Genomic DNA, 19,730 nt, shown 5'->3' on the forward strand with positions numbered 1-19,730 from the left:
ACAACAACAGGGTTACAACTTTTTATTTTTAAAAAAACCCCATACACAGCACTAACAAAAAAATTTAACCAGTAAAGAAAACAAAGAATTTTCCATGCTATTGATGACGTGAATGATAAATAGATATCACCAACTGCTACGTGGGGACATGATAATATACTGTACTGCGGTTCGACTTTGTTTATTTGACGCCCTCTGCTGGAAACAAGCTCGATTACAACCAGGTCTGCCATTTTGTTTACATTGTTAAGTTAGCGGAAAGCTTCGGACTAAACAAACCTGTGTATTATAATATATGTTGGGATTTATGAGTAAATGCAAGAAACAACTATATAGTATATTCAGCATGTCAGTACTGAACATGTGGTATATTCATATAGCCAAAACTGGCCTATTTCGTGCATCGGGGGTATAGCTCAGTGGTAGAGCATTTGACTGCAGATCAAGAGGTCCCCGGTTCAAATCCGGGTGCCCCCTCTTTTCTTTCCTTGGTGACTTTTTGTCGTTGCGTTCGTATAAATAAATGTAATAGAAAACTTCACCGATTGCCTAGCGATATATGAAGTTTATTCCTTACTTAACGAACATAATCTCTACGAGTAGCCGTATGTCTTTTTGTCGCTTTTATGTTTCCCACCGCGTCTTAAAATACTATATTCCACCTTATCTAAAAGAAATTCTTCAGAGGGTTTTACCACTAAATTAATTACATGTCCCAATGTGTACTTTTACTTTACTTTTTGATTTTGTCACCATTAGTTGTGTGGAAAATCTCTTTTCTTATTAATCTGCAAAGTTTACAAGTATTTATAGACGTTGCAAGCGGTTAATATGCCTGTATGTTAGCAAAACTATCGGAATATCTGTCTCTGCTCGGTACACACCTTGATCTTTAAGCTCAATATAACAAATGATCACCGTGGCTGCGCTTGTCATGTGGAATTTCGTGTTGTGTTATGGCGCCATCCTGTGGCAATGCTGTGCACAGCCCTAAATACCTTACATTTTTGCAATTTTTAACCTATCATGGGACTTCAGCAAGGAAGGAGATAAATTTCCATCCATCCTAGCTGTCTCAGGGCGAGACAGATGCATTTGCTGTCAAATAAATTTGCATAAAAAATGAATTCCATACATGCAGTCATTTTGAGTTGTTATCACAGCAGTGCTTAAGCTATAATGTAAATTTATTTTTAAAAATTAGATGCACATGAAGTATTAATGCCCACATAAGGTATTTCTCTAATAGTATCTTTAATGCTGTTTCCTTATATTTTAAGGCTCATTCATTTAGTTATAAAAATTGAAAACCATCTAAATAGATGTTAGTCACTCACCAGACTATGACCTTGAGATCAAAATCCAGACTCGTCACCAGCTTTTATTAGAAGACATTTAAACAGAAAGGTTCAAAGAAAACCCTCATAACACGTCTCTAAAATTCATCCAAACAACATACGTCCTTATAATCACTATCAGCTATAAAGCTAAATATCTGTCGTAGTGAAGTCCACATAGATATAACATTTTATGAACTCATCGTTGCTCGCGTAGAAGTTTCATGAAACAAAAGTGACTCCATAAAATGGATAAAAACAAAAAACACAGAGTAAAGTTGAGTGGTACATTGATTTGCAGTATGAAGGCTAGTTTAATTCATTCCCTGACAGGCCCTTGCATCATTGGCTTTTGGACATTTGCATCTCATCATTTCTGTACTGCCGTCTTCCTCTCAAACCCTCCAACCCTTAGATAATATGGCTAATCCTCTGTGTGATGGCAAACAGCAAAAGACACAGAGAAAGCTGGCAAGAGCTACAAGAGCAGTTACAGTAAACACTGTCCAGCCTCAAAGGTTGGAGTAAGGACATCTTGTGTTGATGGTCAGCCTGAATGTCCATATTCATCCTCCTGTAGTACCGCAGTTTTCCTCAAGATGGTGTCCTCTCTTCCACTGATTGAGTCCTGCAAGTCCTAGACCCTTAGCAGCAGTGCTCAGCTTCAATGAAGCCTTCCTTTTCATGGCCCCCGAGCTCGACTTCAGCATAACTGGAGTGACAGCCCTGATTGCGGAACTTCATAGAGGGCCAGTAGTTATTGGTGCGTCGCTGCAGACAGAGAAACAGTAGTAGGTAAAGACCACCTAGCAGGCAAATGGGAAGATGCAGGCTTCAACCATAGACGGCATAAAAGATGAATGTAGCCACTGGGATGTGCCTATTGCACATCCATAAATCCCCTAAACTTTACTGCAAGTGCTTTTATGAATTTTAAAGGTGAGTGTTTTCAAGTCAAGAGTGGGTTTTACTGTGAAGCCACAAGCTCATTGGCCCATTGGAGCTTAAAGATCATCAGGAGAGTGTTTCCAGTGTTCAGGGCTGTTTTGTCACAGACTTCTGCAAGTCTTTTTGCAGACACATGAACATCACCCACTTCTCATTCATCAGGTGAATCTGTCATTTCATTGACCTGTGAAATAAACTGGTCACCCAGTGACAGAGTATGCATGCTTACACGTTTCACCTGTCTGAAGTCTGGTAGTTATGTAGACATTATAAAAGATGGACATAACTTCCAGGTTTAAAAGGGAAGCCAATGCAGAAGTGCCTTAAATCTACATTCCTTTTAATACCAGCATCAATGATGTATTTCAACAGTGGCTTAAAACAACTTTACCACCACCATCTGACCATAGCAGTATATTACAGCCCACCAGGTCAAAGTGAAATTAAGGGAAAACATATATTTTAAGACAAGAAAAGGTCCTCTATATTTTAAAAGAAAATTAAAGTCTGTGACCATCCCTACTGCAGAGGGAATGAGAGCTGGATGTTGTTTTTCTGACCTGCATGAGGTAGAATGGTGGAGCCACTGTGGGATGTGTGTTGATGTAGTAAACAGCCAGTAAGGTGAGAGCTACAAGCAGAACTAGAGCAGCCACAACGCCTGCGATGATGGCCGTGTTCTCTGTCATCCCGTTGTTTGGAGGGCTCGTCTGTATATCTGAAAGGAAGGAAGATTGTTGCTCCTGTTAAAGCATTTCTAAATATAGAAATGCCTAGGTAGCTAACTATGGACTTTACTTTGGAAAACTCTGTGGCCAACTTCCTAAAACTAAGTGGGGACAATTTTCGTTTTCAAATTAAAAAAAAAAAAAAAAGAAATTCATGTTCACTTGTTTGTATTTACAGTAAATCTCCCCAAAATCTGTATACACAGAAAATCAACAGAAAAACATTAAAAAACAATCATCAGTCTCTTCCCAAAGTCCACATGGAAAAACAAATATTTGACTACTTTACTGTTGGACTTTATTAAAGTTGAGTTTGACACTTACATAATCTTTATTTAACTATGATAATAGAACACATGAGATTTAAAATCAGTGGGTTCTTAATTAGCAGAATTTATACAAATAAATAAGTAGAAACATATAGATGAACTTAAAATTTTTGAACATATTGAATGAATAAATTGTGGTCCTAGGATTGATCCCTGGGGCCTACCCCTGGTTAGATTACAAGCTTTGGAAATCATAGCTTCTGCTCACACACTTCTAATGGTTTCTTCTGATTATTACTGTCAAAAGTGAAAATTTAGTTATTCATAAAAAGTGTCCCTGCCAATGCAACAGAAGGCACTCCTATTTGCTTAGGTACATTTGATTTTACATAAACATGTCTTTGAAAAGATCTACACAAAATCTCATATATAAATACATAGATAAGTTCAGCAATTATTAGTCATAATTTTATAGTGAGACTAGCTTTATGATAAGCTTTCTGTTATTGTTATTTTTTACATTCTGAAAATGTTTGCAAAGATGTACAAGTTTAAATCTGACACAGATTTAGGGGCTATCTACTGTTTATATTGAGTCGTGCAGCTGGTACCTGAATGCTTATGCTCTCTATGGAAATTCAGCTTTAATTCTGTAATGCTCAGAAGTCAGAGAGCTACTAGTAATTCTGCTTCTCCTTAATCTATTCACAAAGGGTCACATTTTGCATGATCCCCCAAAAAATAAACAATTAAATATTCCTTCATTAATCCTTCACCAGTTGTGGGACTGAGTTTTTGCTGAAATACCAGCACTGTATTTTCCAACTCACCCCTAGTAACAGGCTGTTCTTCAAGCACTGAAACGGTTGGACCTGGAGAGGAGTGATTAAAGGAGCTCATAGTTGCTTCAGGTAGAACTGTGTTGTAGTCCTCACACATGCCTTTAGCCTGAGTGAATGCCGAAAAGAATGACTCAGGAATCAGTAACAAAGCTGCTCATCTCTCTCTTGTGTAATATGGTAATGAGTCTCACCTCTTCAGGGCAGTTGTAATCCAGCCACTCTTGTCTATGTCGGTCTATACCATCAGAACATCTAGAAATGAAAAGCAAAGTGAGAAAAGGCGAGAGTCTCATAACATCACGAATTGAACTTTGTCTTACCGTTGAAGTGTGTTGCACCAGCCACAGCTGCTTGTCAAGTTGGATGTTAGGCAGAGATCACAGGATGTGTGTTGAAGACAAGCTGGGGAACGGGAATCGCATCATTACGCAGTTACGGGGTGAGTAATGAGGCTAGGCTGTCGAACAAAAACTAGTTTGAAACAGAACTTACTGGGCAGAGGTGTGAACTCAAAAGCTGATCCGCTCACAATCTTTGTGGTGTCAATGGCAACACGATGATACTCATAGATAGTACGCCGCTTTGCTTCTATCAAGACAAAAATTGAATGTCAGCCTTTCTTCTGTATTAAGTCTCATGTGAAAACTTAAAATGAAGCCTGTTCTCCATGTTTCTGAGAGGGGACTAACTCCTGTTCAAATTGAACTACTTGTAATGGAAAGTATTTAGTTTCTGCTTTTACTCCTCTGCCTTAACTGGCTTAATAATTTACTAAAATATGAATAATTACTTTAAATTAACAGTAGAGGAAGCATCTCTTTTTTATTTTAAAGGAACTGACCTGACAGCAGTGATGTAGGGAGGTGTCCCATGAAAGCGTCAGATAGTCCAACTTTCAGCGGATGCTCAGTAGAATTTATTTCCTCCACTGGCAATGGGATCTCAAAAAAGAACAGAAGTTTGTTTTGACACTGGTAAACCTGACATTCAAGCTGAGCTGTGTTTTTTACAAAATATTGAAGTGGTGGAATTATATTTTTTGCTACATCTGATTAAAAATACATAACTTACATCTTTGTAGTTGAAAACAATTGTTCCATTTTTGTGGAGCGCTGCCTGGAAAGTAAAAGGCCCCGCTGCCTCTCGGTCCTTTAACCGCACTTTGTCCCACTGCACGACAAATAAATTTCCTGGGCAAAGCAGTATACAAAGGCCAGTCAGAGATACCCAGGAGCTCCCAAACTCTAGAGACTTCATAGAGGAACCTTTACCTACCATTATCCGAGTACCTCACTGTTGAATTTTTAGTAAAGCTAGGGTCAAAATTGGCCATGAGGGGAGCGACATACTGGGTGGCGGTTAGCATTCTGTGAGTTATTTCACCCATGTAGATGAAACCTGAAGAGAAACATTAAGAGAAGTGAACTGTTAAAGATTTTAAAAACACCTCTACCTCATGGTCGAACAGCACATCTTTAAACTGAAGCATGTGACCTACCTCCAGTTGCTATAATAATTTGTCTCAAGTAGTGCCCATAGAAGGGGAAATCAAAGGAGAGTGCCACTCTCTGTGAATAAGAAGACATGTCAGATGTGGTTAAATCTGTCTGTAAATCAGACATTAGTGCTTGAATGTGCGAACGCTCATCTCACTGCTGCCTGTCGATGCGCGTTGGACAGTATGCCGTGAATTCTGACTTGGTTTTTGTGCAGGTTGTCCATATCCACCCACAAGCTTGCAGTCTGTGTGTCTGTTGGACCAAAACTCTGCCATCTGTAGTACTTCTGGGAGTCCTCCTGAGAGAAAGAGGTCACTCATTAGACAAGTTTCCTGAATACATTAATCATGGTGAGGTAGTTTAGAGTAGGTCTCTGTATGAAATTCGACTGATTTATATTGAAATCAATGACTTACTACAGGACTGGATAATTCAAAATGTATACATTTTGGGTAGCTCTAGCCACTCCAAAATAAAGATGCATAGTTTTCAATCTTGTTTTATGTACATCTTAAACTAGTAGTCTAAAGGATTGCTACGTGCATTTCCATATAATAATAACAAATGAAAAAAATAGAACATCTTACCCTTTTACATATCTCTGAGAAGAAATCTTATCAAAGAGAACTCATCTTTATGAACATTTGGGGGATTTTTGCATCCTATTGTACCAGTTTCTAATAGCTAATCAAAACATTTATCATCGTTCTAAACAGATTTCTTACATTTGTGTTTGTACAAGGTACTTTTTTTTAAATTACCTTCTTCAGAACTTGACTTTCACCAACAGGAGGCAGCATTTTGTGAGTTGGTTTGTTGAGATTTTCCAGTGTTTACATTTTGATATATATGTTTTAAGCTACTCTATTTCCTCTGCTCTTAATGGCTTACTTAGTTAAATAAAGCTTATAATTATTCGCTGCACCATATTGTAGTACAGGTATTACAGGTATTATTACTGGTATTAGATGAAAGTACAGTCTTACCTTTTTTCCTCTTTTTTGTGAAAAATATTTAGGTTAGTGTAAGTGTGAAGTGAAAAAAAAAACACTATTTAGTCGATCAGCTCAAAAATAATGTGAAAAAAGCAAAAATGTCTTATTTTGAAAAAACAACTGGGATAAAACTCAGTGAGTCATGCAGGGATTTTTCCCTTCAGTCCTTCTCACATAGTGCCACTTGATGGAGCTGTTTACACATTGGCTTTGACAACAAGCACTTGTGTCTTCATACAGATCTCCAGTCTTGATGGCATTATTAATGTATAGCATAGTTGAAGGTGACAGAGAGCAATGGTTCTGGGGTTTAGTATGGGCTCAGAAAGTGGAGCAGTTAAATGCAGCTCCGGCTGCTCCACTTACAGCAAGTGACCCACTTTTTTCTTCCATCTCCACTGCCTGACACCAGCCTGTATTTTCTAGGGGGATTCTAGGTGAGGAGAATAATCATTTATTTTCCCTCACAGCTGACTGACTTATTGAAGTGACTCTGATTGGACAGGAGATGGAGGGTTTTGGAAATTGGGATCAGGCCTCCCCCTAAAAAAGCAGCAGCAGCAACAGCATTATAACAGGGTTACTTGTGATCCAATCCAAGTGAGTCACACACACATGCACATACTCGTGTGCAGCCATGCTTAAACAAACACTGTAAGCTGGCAACACAAGTATGTGGTCTGTTTTCAATTTGAATTGTAGGGAGAGGAAGAAAAAAACGTAGAACACAATTTATTTGGGCTAATTTTTACTGAGGCTGATTGAAGTGAAAGATGAGTCTAGGAGGTAAGACACTCATAAAACCTCATCCCATGCACTAAAAACACACACACGCAGACACACACTTCTAAAATAATGACTGGAAAATGGCACAGGACAGTGATGTGCTACAGGCTTTACCTTTGACTAAACTTTATTTTTTCTGGCTTGGCAGTAGCTACTTGACTTGTCAGCACAATATCATTACCAAAGCCATTTACAGTTAGAGTTTGCCTCACATTTATCTCTTCATATTGTCATACACAGATAACAATGAGCTATATTAAAGGTTAAAATGTTGTTAGGGGTCAGCATACCAACCTGTGATACCCCAGCCTATGGTTAGGTTAATTCTGCAGCGTTCGTGAAAGTAACTTGTTTCTTGGTTTAAAGATTATAATAACCATGTAAACATCACTATATTGATTGACACTAAAGATTCTTTGGCTTTGGTGTAATGGATGGTTTAGTTTTCCTAAAATAAGTAGGGGATATTTATCCCTCAGGCTAATGTCATTTTAAGTTGGCAGCTATTAATGCCCTTTTTCTTGCAGAACCAATAAATATAAGAATTCTCATTTCTGTAATTCAGCTGACAATGACTTGCACAGCTGTGTTGACCTCATTCTCACTGGTCACAGTTTTTGGGGCAGTTTTTCTCATGCTCTTACTGGTTGTAGCTCTGTGGCTGTACAGTTTTCTACAACAATGAGCCCTCCATAAGGAAGTATTATGCAGTTTAGGCTAATTTTAGCATAATTTTAGCAGAGTTAGATAATACAATACAAACAGCACATTCTGAAGCCACATGCAGTGACGCAGTCTCAACATACAAACTTAGCAACAAAACTGACTCTGTAGACAGTTCCTCTGTAGAACTTTTAAAGTTCAAGACAGTACAGTTAGAAAATGGCTGAATAATATGGGTTGTTTGGACTGCTCTTCTCTCTAGAAAGAACATAACAGCATGCTAAGGTTTGCACAGTTGCAATCCTAAGTGCCCGTTGGAAACATAAAACCAAATTGAAGATGTTTGGTTATTATGCACAGTGCCATGTTTGCAAAAAACCAAACACAGCATATCTGCTCAACAGGAAACCTCATACCAACTTAGAGTTATGACAGCTGAAAGTGGCTCTATAAGAAACTGTTGGCGGTTTTGGCCATCGCAGTCTTACAAAAGGTTTGCCAACACAAAAACATCTGTTTTATTCTAAATAGGACCATAATTTTCTAAATGAACATTATTCTCAATTGAAAAAGAGTTGGCCATCTAAGAAAAGATAAGATAACCTTTATTAGTCCCAGACGGGGGAAATTTGTTTTGTTACAGCAGAAAGTGGACAGTGCAAAGTTAGAGAACACTGGAATACAATAAGAATAAGATAAACAATTAAGACAGTAAAGACATTAGGAAAGTGTTTACTTTGGTATGAAATCGACTGATATGAAGCTCACTTTCTCATGGCCATCTAGCTGGACCACAACCAGAGCAGATGCCCCCTGCTGGCCATTAGAGAGATTGAAAGCTTAAGGAACAGCTATACGCTGTGTAGCTTTAGCTTCAAGCATAGGCATGATGTCATTATTTTAGAGCTTACATTAAACTTGATATTTACTGTATGTGTTGTAAGTAAAAGAGCAATGGGAGCGTCATTTCTATGAACAGAATTTAGGCCATATTAAAATAGTTGATTTTCCTACTGTCACTATTGTAATCTAAGGTCTTAGCCATGAATCAGTCATTGCATCTCACCACTATGCGAGTCATGTTGTCAGGCAGGGGACTGATATCAACTCCTCCTCCTCCTTCAGCCTGTGAGCTGCGGGCTTCCCTGTGTTTGTGTGGGGTCTGCTGGTCTCTCCTGGTTCTGTGAAAACTGGACGGATCTTCCAAAGCAGTTCCACTCCATGCATCTAGAACAACACAAGCAGCAGCACACACATACATGCAGATTCATTCACGATGATGTACTTCTTGAGGATTTAATCCATGAATAAATACTCTCACCACATAATCTCTCACCTGTTGTTAACCATCAATTTGAGACATAAGAGTTCAACAAACAAAAAGCCACAGACTTGCTTACTAAATCACAATTACTTTGAGGAAAAACAAGATAATGTAATTATCTCTCAAAATGTGTGAAAACTGTGTTATAGACATTATAATGACTTTGACTTTAAACTCTGTGGTCACATCTGTTCTTTATTGGTTACCATAATCTGGATCATTAACAGGCATACATATCTAAAGAAAATTAAATCCATGTTTAGAGGTCACGGAGCAATAACTCACACAGAGACAGAAATAAGATCAGCACAAACAACACCGTAGATTTTGTATACTGTACATCTGTCATGCAGAAATAGGGGCATGATTCCTTTTTAATCATGTGGTGCCAACATTGTTCTTTGTTCAAATAATCCCTGTGTATGTACAAAAGGATTGTGGGGGTTTGTCTGTGTGTGCATCTTTTTAGAGCACTCACATCTCTACTGACCACCTACATTTGTGTGGGCTTTCGTGACATCTGCTTAACAGATCATAGATGGCTGTTTATGTTTTTTTCAACCGATCTATGACTCACTGTCCACATTTTTAGTTGGCAGTTGCAAAATCAGCAGAACTCACTGATAGTTCAACAGGGCTAAGAGCTCATTATTCCCTCTGAAACAGAGGGATTAAATTCCCTTTGCTGTCTGGTTCTGAGCTGTTAGTTCACTGAACTGAGCTATTAATTAACAGCATGTTATGAACATTCCCTTCAGTGTGAGAAAGATGAACCCCGTCTCGAAGTTATGGCCAAAATTATGTGGATAACCCCCCCCCCCTTCAGTCTGGAGCTGTTTTATTGGATTGACAGTTTGTTATGATTAAAATGTTAATGCCAGATTATAAGTTTAGCAGTAGTTTGTATTCCTCCCCTGTCTCATCTAACATGAAAGGCCTGTGTACAAAAAAATAGGCCTGTAGAAAATGTTTTTCACCGTTTGTTGTTGAAGAACTGCACAAACCCCCAACCATGACCCCATCCTGCAGCTCTGGTATGAACTGAAAACTTTGACTGTGATCCTAAGATGACCTAAGATCAAAGGCTGGACTTGCTAACGTGCTTGAAAGTGAGATTGGCAGGAAAGCAAATCGCTGCTGCATAGGCATAGCTTTGTAACCTTCCAGTTTCTTAACACAGGCGGTAAATTAACTATTAGTAGTTTTACTAGTAATTTTTTCACAGTCATCTATACAATCAGACTTCGTGTTGTGACCAGTGGAGTCAATCTCTGCTGGGGGAGAGGGGAGCTGCTTTAAGGCACTTCTGCGTTGACATTGCTTTCCATCTTTTATATAGACATATAGACTATATATTAATACAAAAACTACAATGAATATTTATGACTAACTCACACCTAATCATAAAGACTGAAAAAGATGGATGTAGTTCCTGGGTCTTAATGTATCTTAAAACTGCATTCTTTTTAACGATCACCAGGGGGAAATACATGTGGTTGCAAAAGAAGAGAAAGTGGCCCTCGTCCCAGGCCTCTGTAAACACTTTGCTGATGAGTTTATGGGCTCAGTCGCTCATTTTGTGTCATACTGAATAAAATAAAATAAAATAAAATAAAATAAAATAAAATTTGTCAGAAAGAAGGATTATCTAGCGCCTTGGCGTACAACTCAGGTTGAGGCTTCATAATGGGACTTCACAAGCCAACGTGTCACGGTGGCTATGACCTTATAGTTTTTGTGCACCTAATATAGTTAAACTTAGTTTTATAAAAATAAAATAAAATTAGAAATTTGTGGCTTCAACATCAAAAGGTTCCTGTCCGGTTTTAAAGCCCAACATTAACTGCCTGTATTTTGATTGTTTCGCTGATTCAAAAAACATGCACTCCACAAAGTTATACCTGATACCACACAAACAGAGAGTGCATAAAATAAATATATATAAAATGTTAATTTTTCTAAAGTAAGAATGATATTAAATTAAAAAGTCTTAAGGGACAAAATAGGACAAGTGAAAAAGAGAGGTTATTACACACTCGGGGGAGATTGTGCTAATGAGGAATCTTGTTTGATTATGGTGCGGTGGAAGCTAATTTCACTGCTGCAGAACAAAAAGCTTCTAACTGGGTCAGATTGGCACTTATCATCATCATCACTAAACAGCGGAGGAGGCTTCAAACAGCAGAGTTAAACAATGAGGAGGAGCTTTGAGGAGCAGGAAAACTGAAAAGGGGAGTTCAGGGGCTGCACACAAGTTAGCGCAGTTTAGGCTACAGTCTAATAGACCATGACTATACTTAGATTTTTCCTGCCACCCTTACAATAGGTCACTTTGAGATTTGCTTTACAGATCTTCCAAGTGTTCACATTTTCTTTCCTGAAACATCATTAACCTTATCTAACTGTCTGCATGTGGGGCTGGATGAACTTCAACATCAAAAGTGTGCTGGGCTTTGCATAAGGACCTGGACTTAAGACAGGCCTCAGTAGCATCATGTCTGGCAGACACATGTGCGTGTGGACCCTGCACTGGGAATGTGCAAACTGGTGCAAAAAAAAAAAAAAAAACCTATGCTGATGAATGGTCTAATTGTTGACGCGACAGATATGATGTGTGACAGATGTACGGGTGAATAGTCAGTGGCTTCACTGCAAAAATGCCCTCTGATGTTGCTGCTAAATAAAATCAAAGGCATGAAACACATTCTGACAGTCCTTTGAATTTACATCTATGCATCTGCAGGATGTCAGATTTTCTGCTTTTTTTTAGCCAACCTCACATATCCAACAGCAGAAAATCCTTATTTCTGTGCCAAGTCTGTTGACTTGATTAAGAAACATTAAATCCCTTAACAAATGCTCGCTATTTTGAGGAGATGGCACCTGCATGGCAGCGGTGTCCACTGTACCTTCACATGTGTCTGCATTGCAGCAACCGCCACAAATCTAGTGGGTGTTGTCAAACTAGGACACAGCCTGATGAACCATATACATTGCTCTGTTGATACATGGATTGTATTCATTCATGCCAGTACCATGTTACACACTCCTATTTCCATTTCTCTCATTTTTTGCTCTATTTTTTTCCTTTATAAGTATGAAAATGCAAAGCTGTAATATAATAACAATATAAACACACAAACCTTTTACTTATCCTTATAATTTACCTCATTATCTGTTGTCAAAGACAGATATCTAAGAAACACAACAGGGTATATTTTCTTCTGTATGAAATTATTTTTTGAAGGCTCTACAAAAACCAGAGCCACGTTCCTAAACTGAGACAAAAGCTAAATGGCCTTTCAGTCTGCTCAGATGGATCAAGTCCATGGGCGAAAAATACATTTCTTCTGAAAACAATATTTTCCTGGGTAAATGTGCAACACTTTGAAGTTTGAGTACAGGCGGGAATACATCGAGGGCATGTACTTGGTCAATGAAGGGGAAAGAGAATTATCTGCAGGCCCATCAACAGAGAACAAAAGGCCAACATCTTTGCTCCAGAGGCAGACACACTGAAGAGAGTGAACTATTGTGCACTGTCCAAACACAGCACACGAGAGCAGATTAAATCTCAAGATACAATCAAAGTCTTGACCCTATCACTCTTTTCTAGTGGTGGAAATGAGACACAGTATTACGTGCTTTGTCAGGACAGGGATTAGGGAACAATAATCACAAGACGAGGTCATCGCTTGTCGACTCAGTATAGTTCAGTGCAGTGGTTTTATTATTTTGGATTTTAAAAGGGTGATCTGTGTTAAAACCAGCCTGGAGCTAGTAGCGTGGGAGGACCTATTTGGCACCTTATCCTCAGAACAGCAGTAACCATAACACACAATCGCAAACACTAGCAGCTGGAATGATAAAGACCTGAAAATAAATAGAAAAATGTGGTGTTTAGATTAATGTGCACAAATTGACAAGGGTCAGTTGTTTATGTTTTTGAACAGATCTTTCATTTTCAGTCCAGATGACATATGATTTGAGTTTGCAGATGTGCTTGGCCAGTTGTAGTTAACTGTTTATTTAGTGCTTTAATATTTATAGTCATAAATCTGAGATTACCTTAGTAAGAAATGTGCAGTAGCAACCAAGAAATGACTTCAGAGGAAAATAATGTTCTGCCCCTTGAAATGATAAGTGCAGCCGATCAGATTAAAATCAAAATAGTCTTGTATAGATGCCACATTGTTTAAAAAACTCTTAATAGTGCAAATCCATCTACATGAGGCAAATGTTAACCACATGGGGCTAAGAGGTAGTCTCACGTTTTAACGTCTAACTTAATAAATACACAAAAGTTTAAATTAATGATTTAGCAATGACCATCTATTGGAAAATGCTGTTTTGTATTTGAAAGCAATTTTCCACAACTTATTATTAATATAAATGAAAGCCACAATGTATATTTATAGTCTTTATATATCTGTGCATTCCCTTTTTCTGTTGTAAATACTGTTAAAAACTTTAAATATTATTTCAGCTGCTCTTCTCCCGCCTACTGATCTTTGGGTTGCAGTAGGTCAGCGAATCTCTTTTTGAACCATGTGTTTCTTGTGAGACCCACATGTGTTCACTTTTGTAAACTAGTTCCAATCAAAATGCGAGACATCATCTCAGTATGTGGAACGGCGGAACAAGGGACAAATATGCTGTGCATTCCCATATAAAGTGGGACATCTGGTAACCCTCGCTTCTGGAGTCCATTGCCAATTTTTGGAGGTTTCCGGAGTGTTCAGGCGATGTCCAGGCCAAGACTTTGTCCTCCGTCTTCTATTCACTGTTTGTTATGCAGAAAAGCTTTTTCAGCTAAGAAAAAGCTAAAAAATCGTCAGGTTTAAAAAAACTACCCTTTGGCTAATGTCTGTTTGGCTCTTCGTGCAGATTGTCTGCCTGTACACAACCAGAATCTGCTCAAACATGATTGGTCATTAGGAACTTGGACTACAAATGGAAACTATAGAGGTAACACAGATCCAGTCCCTTATAGTGGTTACTTGTACATACATATAAATTAAAGCTACTTTGTCATTAAAGATCCTTGTGATTATAGTTTAGATTTCAAGCCAAGGTGGTTATCGCACAACTTTAGAAGTGCACGACTGTGCATACGAAACATAGGTTGCTGTCATTTGTTGACCAACAGAGGTCTTGCAGCAAAGGCATTTTTAAGCAAAAAACTCCCTGTTGCCTTAAGACTTTTAAGCTCTGACACTGCATTATTGTTTGACTGACGTGTTTTAGCTTTTGACCTTTATCAGCATCATCAAAGCCATCAAGACCATAAAGTCAGACCTTTTCCTCTCCACCTTGAACGTAGGTGGTTGTGCCAGAAACCTATACTGTGCTTCTTCCATTAGGTTCTAGTTGGATTGGTTGTTGTGGAAATTTGGTTCAGCTAACATGAAGATGATTAGTGAATAAACTTGGGCTTCTCATCTAGTGCTTTTAGCCCAGATACCTGGGCCACATGTTGTTTGTATTTAAGATTAAATGGCAAAAGTTAGCATGCTAACATGCTAAGGATACTGACTGCTAAATACTGTTAGCACTGTTACTGCACGTTAGCAACTAGCATCTTTATAGACTCATAGTTACAGTGTTGCCTGCTTTTGCACAAACTCATTAGCACAGGTATTTTCCTGGTATTTTTCAGACAGATTTGATATAATATGATGATATCCTGCTTATAAAAGCAACACGTACATGGATATATCAGCATTCATAAAATCCACACATATCTTTTATGTGGTGTTTAACTTCTGTGAAATTTACACTGAAATTTGCAGATGTGTAAACAGTCTTGATGGTCCTGACCTTTGAGAAAGTTGGGACAGCCATGTAGTCTTTTTACCTAACTCTGCTGTATTATTATCTGCTCTGTAAAAGAGATTTGGCATCATCTGCAGTCAGGCGTTCCTTTGGATAAGTCATTGAGCGTGTAGTCATTTAATTACCAAGCTTCCAGCACTTCCTTTTTAGTATAGAGCTGTTCTACTTTCTGTTGAAACAGAACACTAATCTAAAAACGTCTGAGTTTACAGGGCCCAAATATGAATCCATCTTTACGAGGGAGACTCTAATAAATTGATCTGGATCACTGGTTTTGGAGTGTTAGTAGGAAAGATGAGCCTGGACATTATGCTGGACTTCGTGTGACCGTATATTTGAGGAGATCTGTCTCTCTGTATGTCTGGTTGTCCTCTGCAGAGCTAGGCCCCTGATCAGAGGAACTGGGACCACAGGAGAGGCCAGAGAAACTAGAGCACTGCTGATTGTCGGAGGAGGAGGAGGAACAGCGGAAGAACGGGGGCTGGCTAAAAATAATATATCTCCAAGGAGAACAAAAATACATACATGCACACACGCACCAACACACACCTACAGATAGGATGGCAGAGGATCCATATACAGGAAATGCACAGAGCAGGTGATGAGACACAGTCTGAGATGAAACTTTCCAAATTTAAGAAATCCTAGCTCAGATGCTGTTCTCACTGACTGACTTTCATCTTTTACTTTGGAAATGAATCTTAAACCCTCAAATATTTATTTGTTAAAATCCAAAATTCTCATTCACAGGATCAGTATTATTAAAGCAAATGAACCCCAGACATTTATTTTCCCCCCTCCAAACTGGAAATACAGAAGTTTTGGAATAGCATCATGAAAAGAGAGAGAAAATAAAAATCCAGACTCGCACACCATCTTTTATGTGCTTCCTGTGACTGACAGTGAGAACTACCACGAGACCAGTTAACTTCACGCATGCACGTATCCATAGACATGCCATAAAAAGTGCCAAAAAGCATTTTAAGCCTTCCATAGTTAGTGACAACAAATTCAGGTGTGTGTGTGTGTGATATTAACTTTAACTGAGATTTTTAGAAGCTGTTTTGTGTGGCACTTGACAGTCTGTTGTGCAAAAAGGTAGTCGTAATGGTGCTGTTGTTTGTAGATCTGTATTGGGTGTTGACGTTAAAGAAAGGGGGCTTACCTTCATGCTCTTGAGCCCAGACTCTGCCTAGCTCAGCCTGGGAGAGACAGATGAGGAGAACAGCATAAAGCCCCATGTCCGGCTGACTCTTCTCCCTCCTTCCCCTTCTCTTGATCACTCCTTGTCTTCTTCTTCTTCTTTTCCCCAGTTTCCCCTCTCACTTTGTGTAAAGGAATAGGGCACCTCACTCCACCACTCCCCCACCTTTCGTCTCTGTCTCTTCGCCTCTGCTCACCCACACAATTGCTGTTTCCTCACTTCAGCCAAGTTTTACTGCTTTTCTCCCTCCTCCTTTTTTGCCCTTGTTTGGCCCTCAGAATACTGTCTCAGATGATCGGTCCATAACGCAGGAGAGATGATAAACAGCTGAAGTGAAGAGATGTGTTTTCTCTGTGCTCTTCCTTTGCTTCAGTCACATTTCTATCTTTGAATTAGCTCTTCACTCGGTTGTCTCACCTCCTCCCCTCTGGATGTCTGTCTGTCTCGCTTGTGTTTTTCTGTTTTCTCCAAAACAGAGCTCTGGATTTTTAGAAGACTTCCCAAAATGAGGAAATATTTATGTATTTCTACATTTTTTTTCCTTTCCTTACACAGTAGAAAAAAAGGGGGTGTTGAAGATGGGAGGAGCATGTCTCCCCCATGTGGAAGCAAGCTGAACCAAAACAAATGTGGTAGTTAAATGGTTGGCGTTTTGAGAAGAACTTCCTCTGTAGTCTGTTACAGAGATAATGCACATTTTTAATTGAAAGGTTTGAAAAGAACTGTTTTTCTACTCTTGGTAGTAGAAGATTATTTGATGAGGTAAATATGTTTTGTGTCCAACACTTGAAAAAGAAGAACCTGGAATTATTTAGGTGCTGTTGATAGTGGCGCTATGGTGACCATTTTTACAGTTTTTACCGAATGCCTAAACACTAACTGTGATTCCTGTAGCACAATTTCTAAAACTAGTCAGACGTATAGCAAAACCACTCACTGAGTGTGCAAAACTAAAAGCACAAAAACTGCTTTGCACTCAGTTTGCAATTTTGTAACACACACTTTGCAAGACTGTAGGCACAATTCACTGCACAACACTCAATTTCCAAATTTCCAACACACTCCTAGCAAAAGTATACACATGTATGGCTATCATTAACACTAATTTGCCAACTGTCTGGCACACTTTCACATGTGAAAACTTTCTTAGATAATTCGTTCACTTTGCAATCAGCCTAAGCACTATAATACAGGTAAGCTGTGTGTGCGGAGTACAATGGTGGGAGCAGAAAGAGTGAGAAGTAGAGGAGGCCGAGGAAGAGGACGTGGAGGTGAAGAAGTAGGATGAAGAGGACGACAAGGACAAGGAGGAGCAAGAGGAAGACGAGGAGGGGGCAGAGGAAGCATGTTCACTGCAGACCACGTAACCCATATAGTCATTATGGCGATTGCAAATAATCCTATACTTGGAAATAAACACTTGTGTTTGTTTTGATGTGTTTGACTAAACACCAGTACTTGAAGTTTGGATCCCTCCATGCTTATGGATCTATGACAGAAGTATGAGCTCAAACTGACATAGCCTACCTTGTGCACAGGGAAGGCAAACGCCAGATGTGTTTTGTATTCATACCATCAGTGTGCAGTTGGCGCATTGTGTGCTTAGTAGATGATGGCTTGTGTGTACTGTTTGATACGGAAACACCATTTTTACAAAGGTGTGAAGAGTTAATCTAGCTGTGTTTGCTTTTGCAAGAGAACTAAAATGTTTGGATAATTGGGTGACAGGTTGTTTTATTTGTGTGTAGAGTTTTGCTAAATTAGCCAATAGTTACATAACATGTGCTTAAGCAATCAGAAAAAACTGTAAGCAATCAGAAAAAACTGTATTTCCCAGTTTCTTTTCCCTCTAGGAGTGCTATATAAGTCTCTGACAATTTCATTAGGTACAGATTGGTAGTTTGGTCTTCAGGACTATATGAATTTTTCGTGGAAAGAATTAAACAAGGAGCTGGAAAAATTCCTCAGACATTTTGGTCCATGATAGCATCACACAGTTGCTGTAGACTTCTTGGCTACAGCTCCATGATGAAAACTCCCATCTTATCTATTGGATTGCTGGATTTTATCAGAGCTTTTCCTGTGTTCACACTAGATGCCTGATATGTCTCTCAGAAAACCCTCTCAGAACTATGGGCCACTTCAGGAGGGAAAGACTGGTGTCGGTGCTTTAAGTAAGTAATTACAGTTTTTGCCCGTTGCTTGAACACTATAAACCCATGCTTAGACTAAAGTAACACAACGTGAAGCTGTTGTTACCATACCTCAAACACATGTACCCCTACCTTAAACAAAAGCGCTGCTTTGCACCCCAGTACCAATTATGCAACACACCTACTCCCTCATGCAACACACATGGTCCTGCATGCTACACTCTATTTCATACATAAGACACTTCGCTCACAAAATGAAATCTCAGGGTGCCATTCGGAAAACACATGTATCCAAAATACAAAACACATCGGGTAATTGCAACCACTCAAATACACACCTGAAGGCACCTACTTGGAAAACCGAACACCAATTAGCCAACTACAAAAAGCCCTCAGCGTAGCCATTCCAAGAACTTTGCAAGCATGGATGGAGGGAGAGCAAGAGGATATTTACCCCGGTGCCTAGCGGGAGAGGACATTGCTTGCGATGTTGATGAGGTCCTGTGGCCAGACCCCAACAGACGGCGGGATCCATGAGCCCACTTATGCACAATTGTCATGGTTTTTTGTGTTTACAGTATAGTGTTTTTTCTATTGCAGTACTATTGTGTTGTTGTTGTTTTATTTGCTGTACCTGTATTCATGGTACTGCAATGTACAGTATTGAGTAGGTCTATTTGCGTTTATGGTTGTTTGGAAATGTGTCTCCTGTAAATGTGCCTTCTGAATAAACAATGGGAATCAAGGACTGCAGTGTTTTATGTACAGCAGACTAGTGTGTTCCCCCTGATCTGTGAGTGTTTGCATATGGTGCAGGTATGTGTCATTTTGTCAACAGAGTTACATTTTGACAAAGGAATGTTAGGTTTTGACAGCAGAGTTTAGGTTTTGGGAGTAGAGTTCCAATTTGGCACAGATGTGAATAGTATATTTCCCAGTGTTGTGTCATGTGTACTTGTGTGTACAGTTTTGGCACAGCGAGCGGGGTTTTGCAAAATGTGTTCAAGCAGTGGGCAAAAACTGTAATTAAGCAAATATTTCAAATAAAAACTAACAAGCACAAAACTTCGGTGTTAGCCTTGTGTGTAGTTTAGTAACTTCTTTATTTGTAGAAGAATTGCTGTTATGATACGTGCTGCACAGAGTC

At 39.0% G+C, this 19,730-nt stretch overlaps 1 protein-coding gene and 1 non-coding gene across 3 annotated transcripts; one reads left to right on the forward strand and one right to left on the reverse strand.

Annotated features, from left to right (window-relative positions):
* Positions 1-405: 405 nt before the first annotated feature.
* On the forward strand, positions 406-477 carry trnac-gca (transfer RNA cysteine (anticodon GCA)). Its single transcript has one exon. It is a non-coding gene; the product is annotated as a tRNA-Cys (tRNA).
* An 891-nt stretch (positions 478-1,368) lies between these two features.
* On the reverse strand, positions 1,369-16,996 carry LOC146663978 (plexin domain-containing protein 1-like). Of its 2 annotated transcripts, none has more exons than XM_085415367.1 (13): positions 16,392-16,996; positions 9,134-9,294; positions 5,778-5,921; positions 5,623-5,692; positions 5,400-5,522; positions 5,196-5,314; positions 4,966-5,065; positions 4,617-4,709; positions 4,445-4,526; positions 4,316-4,376; positions 4,113-4,230; positions 2,846-3,003; positions 1,369-2,108 (listed from the first exon to the last, which is right to left on the reverse strand). In XM_085415367.1, exons 1-13 carry the CDS (start codon positions 16,465-16,467, stop codon positions 1,983-1,985), a joined length of 1,431 nt encoding a protein of 476 aa, XP_085271493.1. In that variant the 5' UTR covers positions 16,468-16,996; the 3' UTR covers positions 1,369-1,982. The 2 variants fall into 2 exon arrangements, with proteins under 2 accessions (XP_085271493.1, XP_085271492.1); XM_085415366.1 differs by having other exon boundaries at positions 4,617-4,712.
* Between the last annotated feature and the right edge of the window lie 2,734 nt (positions 16,997-19,730).

The sequence above is a fragment of the Rhamphochromis longiceps genome, linkage group LG8 (genome assembly GCF_057381845.1).
Source record: "Rhamphochromis longiceps isolate RC_006_pf linkage group LG8, R_longiceps_female_GT1.1, whole genome shotgun sequence".
NCBI lineage: Eukaryota > Metazoa > Chordata > Actinopteri > Cichliformes > Cichlidae > Rhamphochromis > Rhamphochromis longiceps.

Excerpts from the sequence above, each read along its gene's own strand:
- LOC146663978 (XM_085415366.1), bottom strand. The coding sequence starts at position 16,467 with ATGGGGCTTTATGCTGTTCTCCTCATCTGTCTCTCCCAGGCTGAGCTA. Across the intron at positions 5,922-9,133 it reads ACAACATGACTCGCATAGTG|GAGGACTCCCAGAAGTACTA; the intron begins GTGAGATGCAAT and ends TCTTTCTCTCAG. Across the intron at positions 2,109-2,845 it reads CACCATTCTACCTCATGCAG|CGACGCACCAATAACTACTG; the intron begins GTCAGAAAAACA and ends CTCTGTCTGCAG.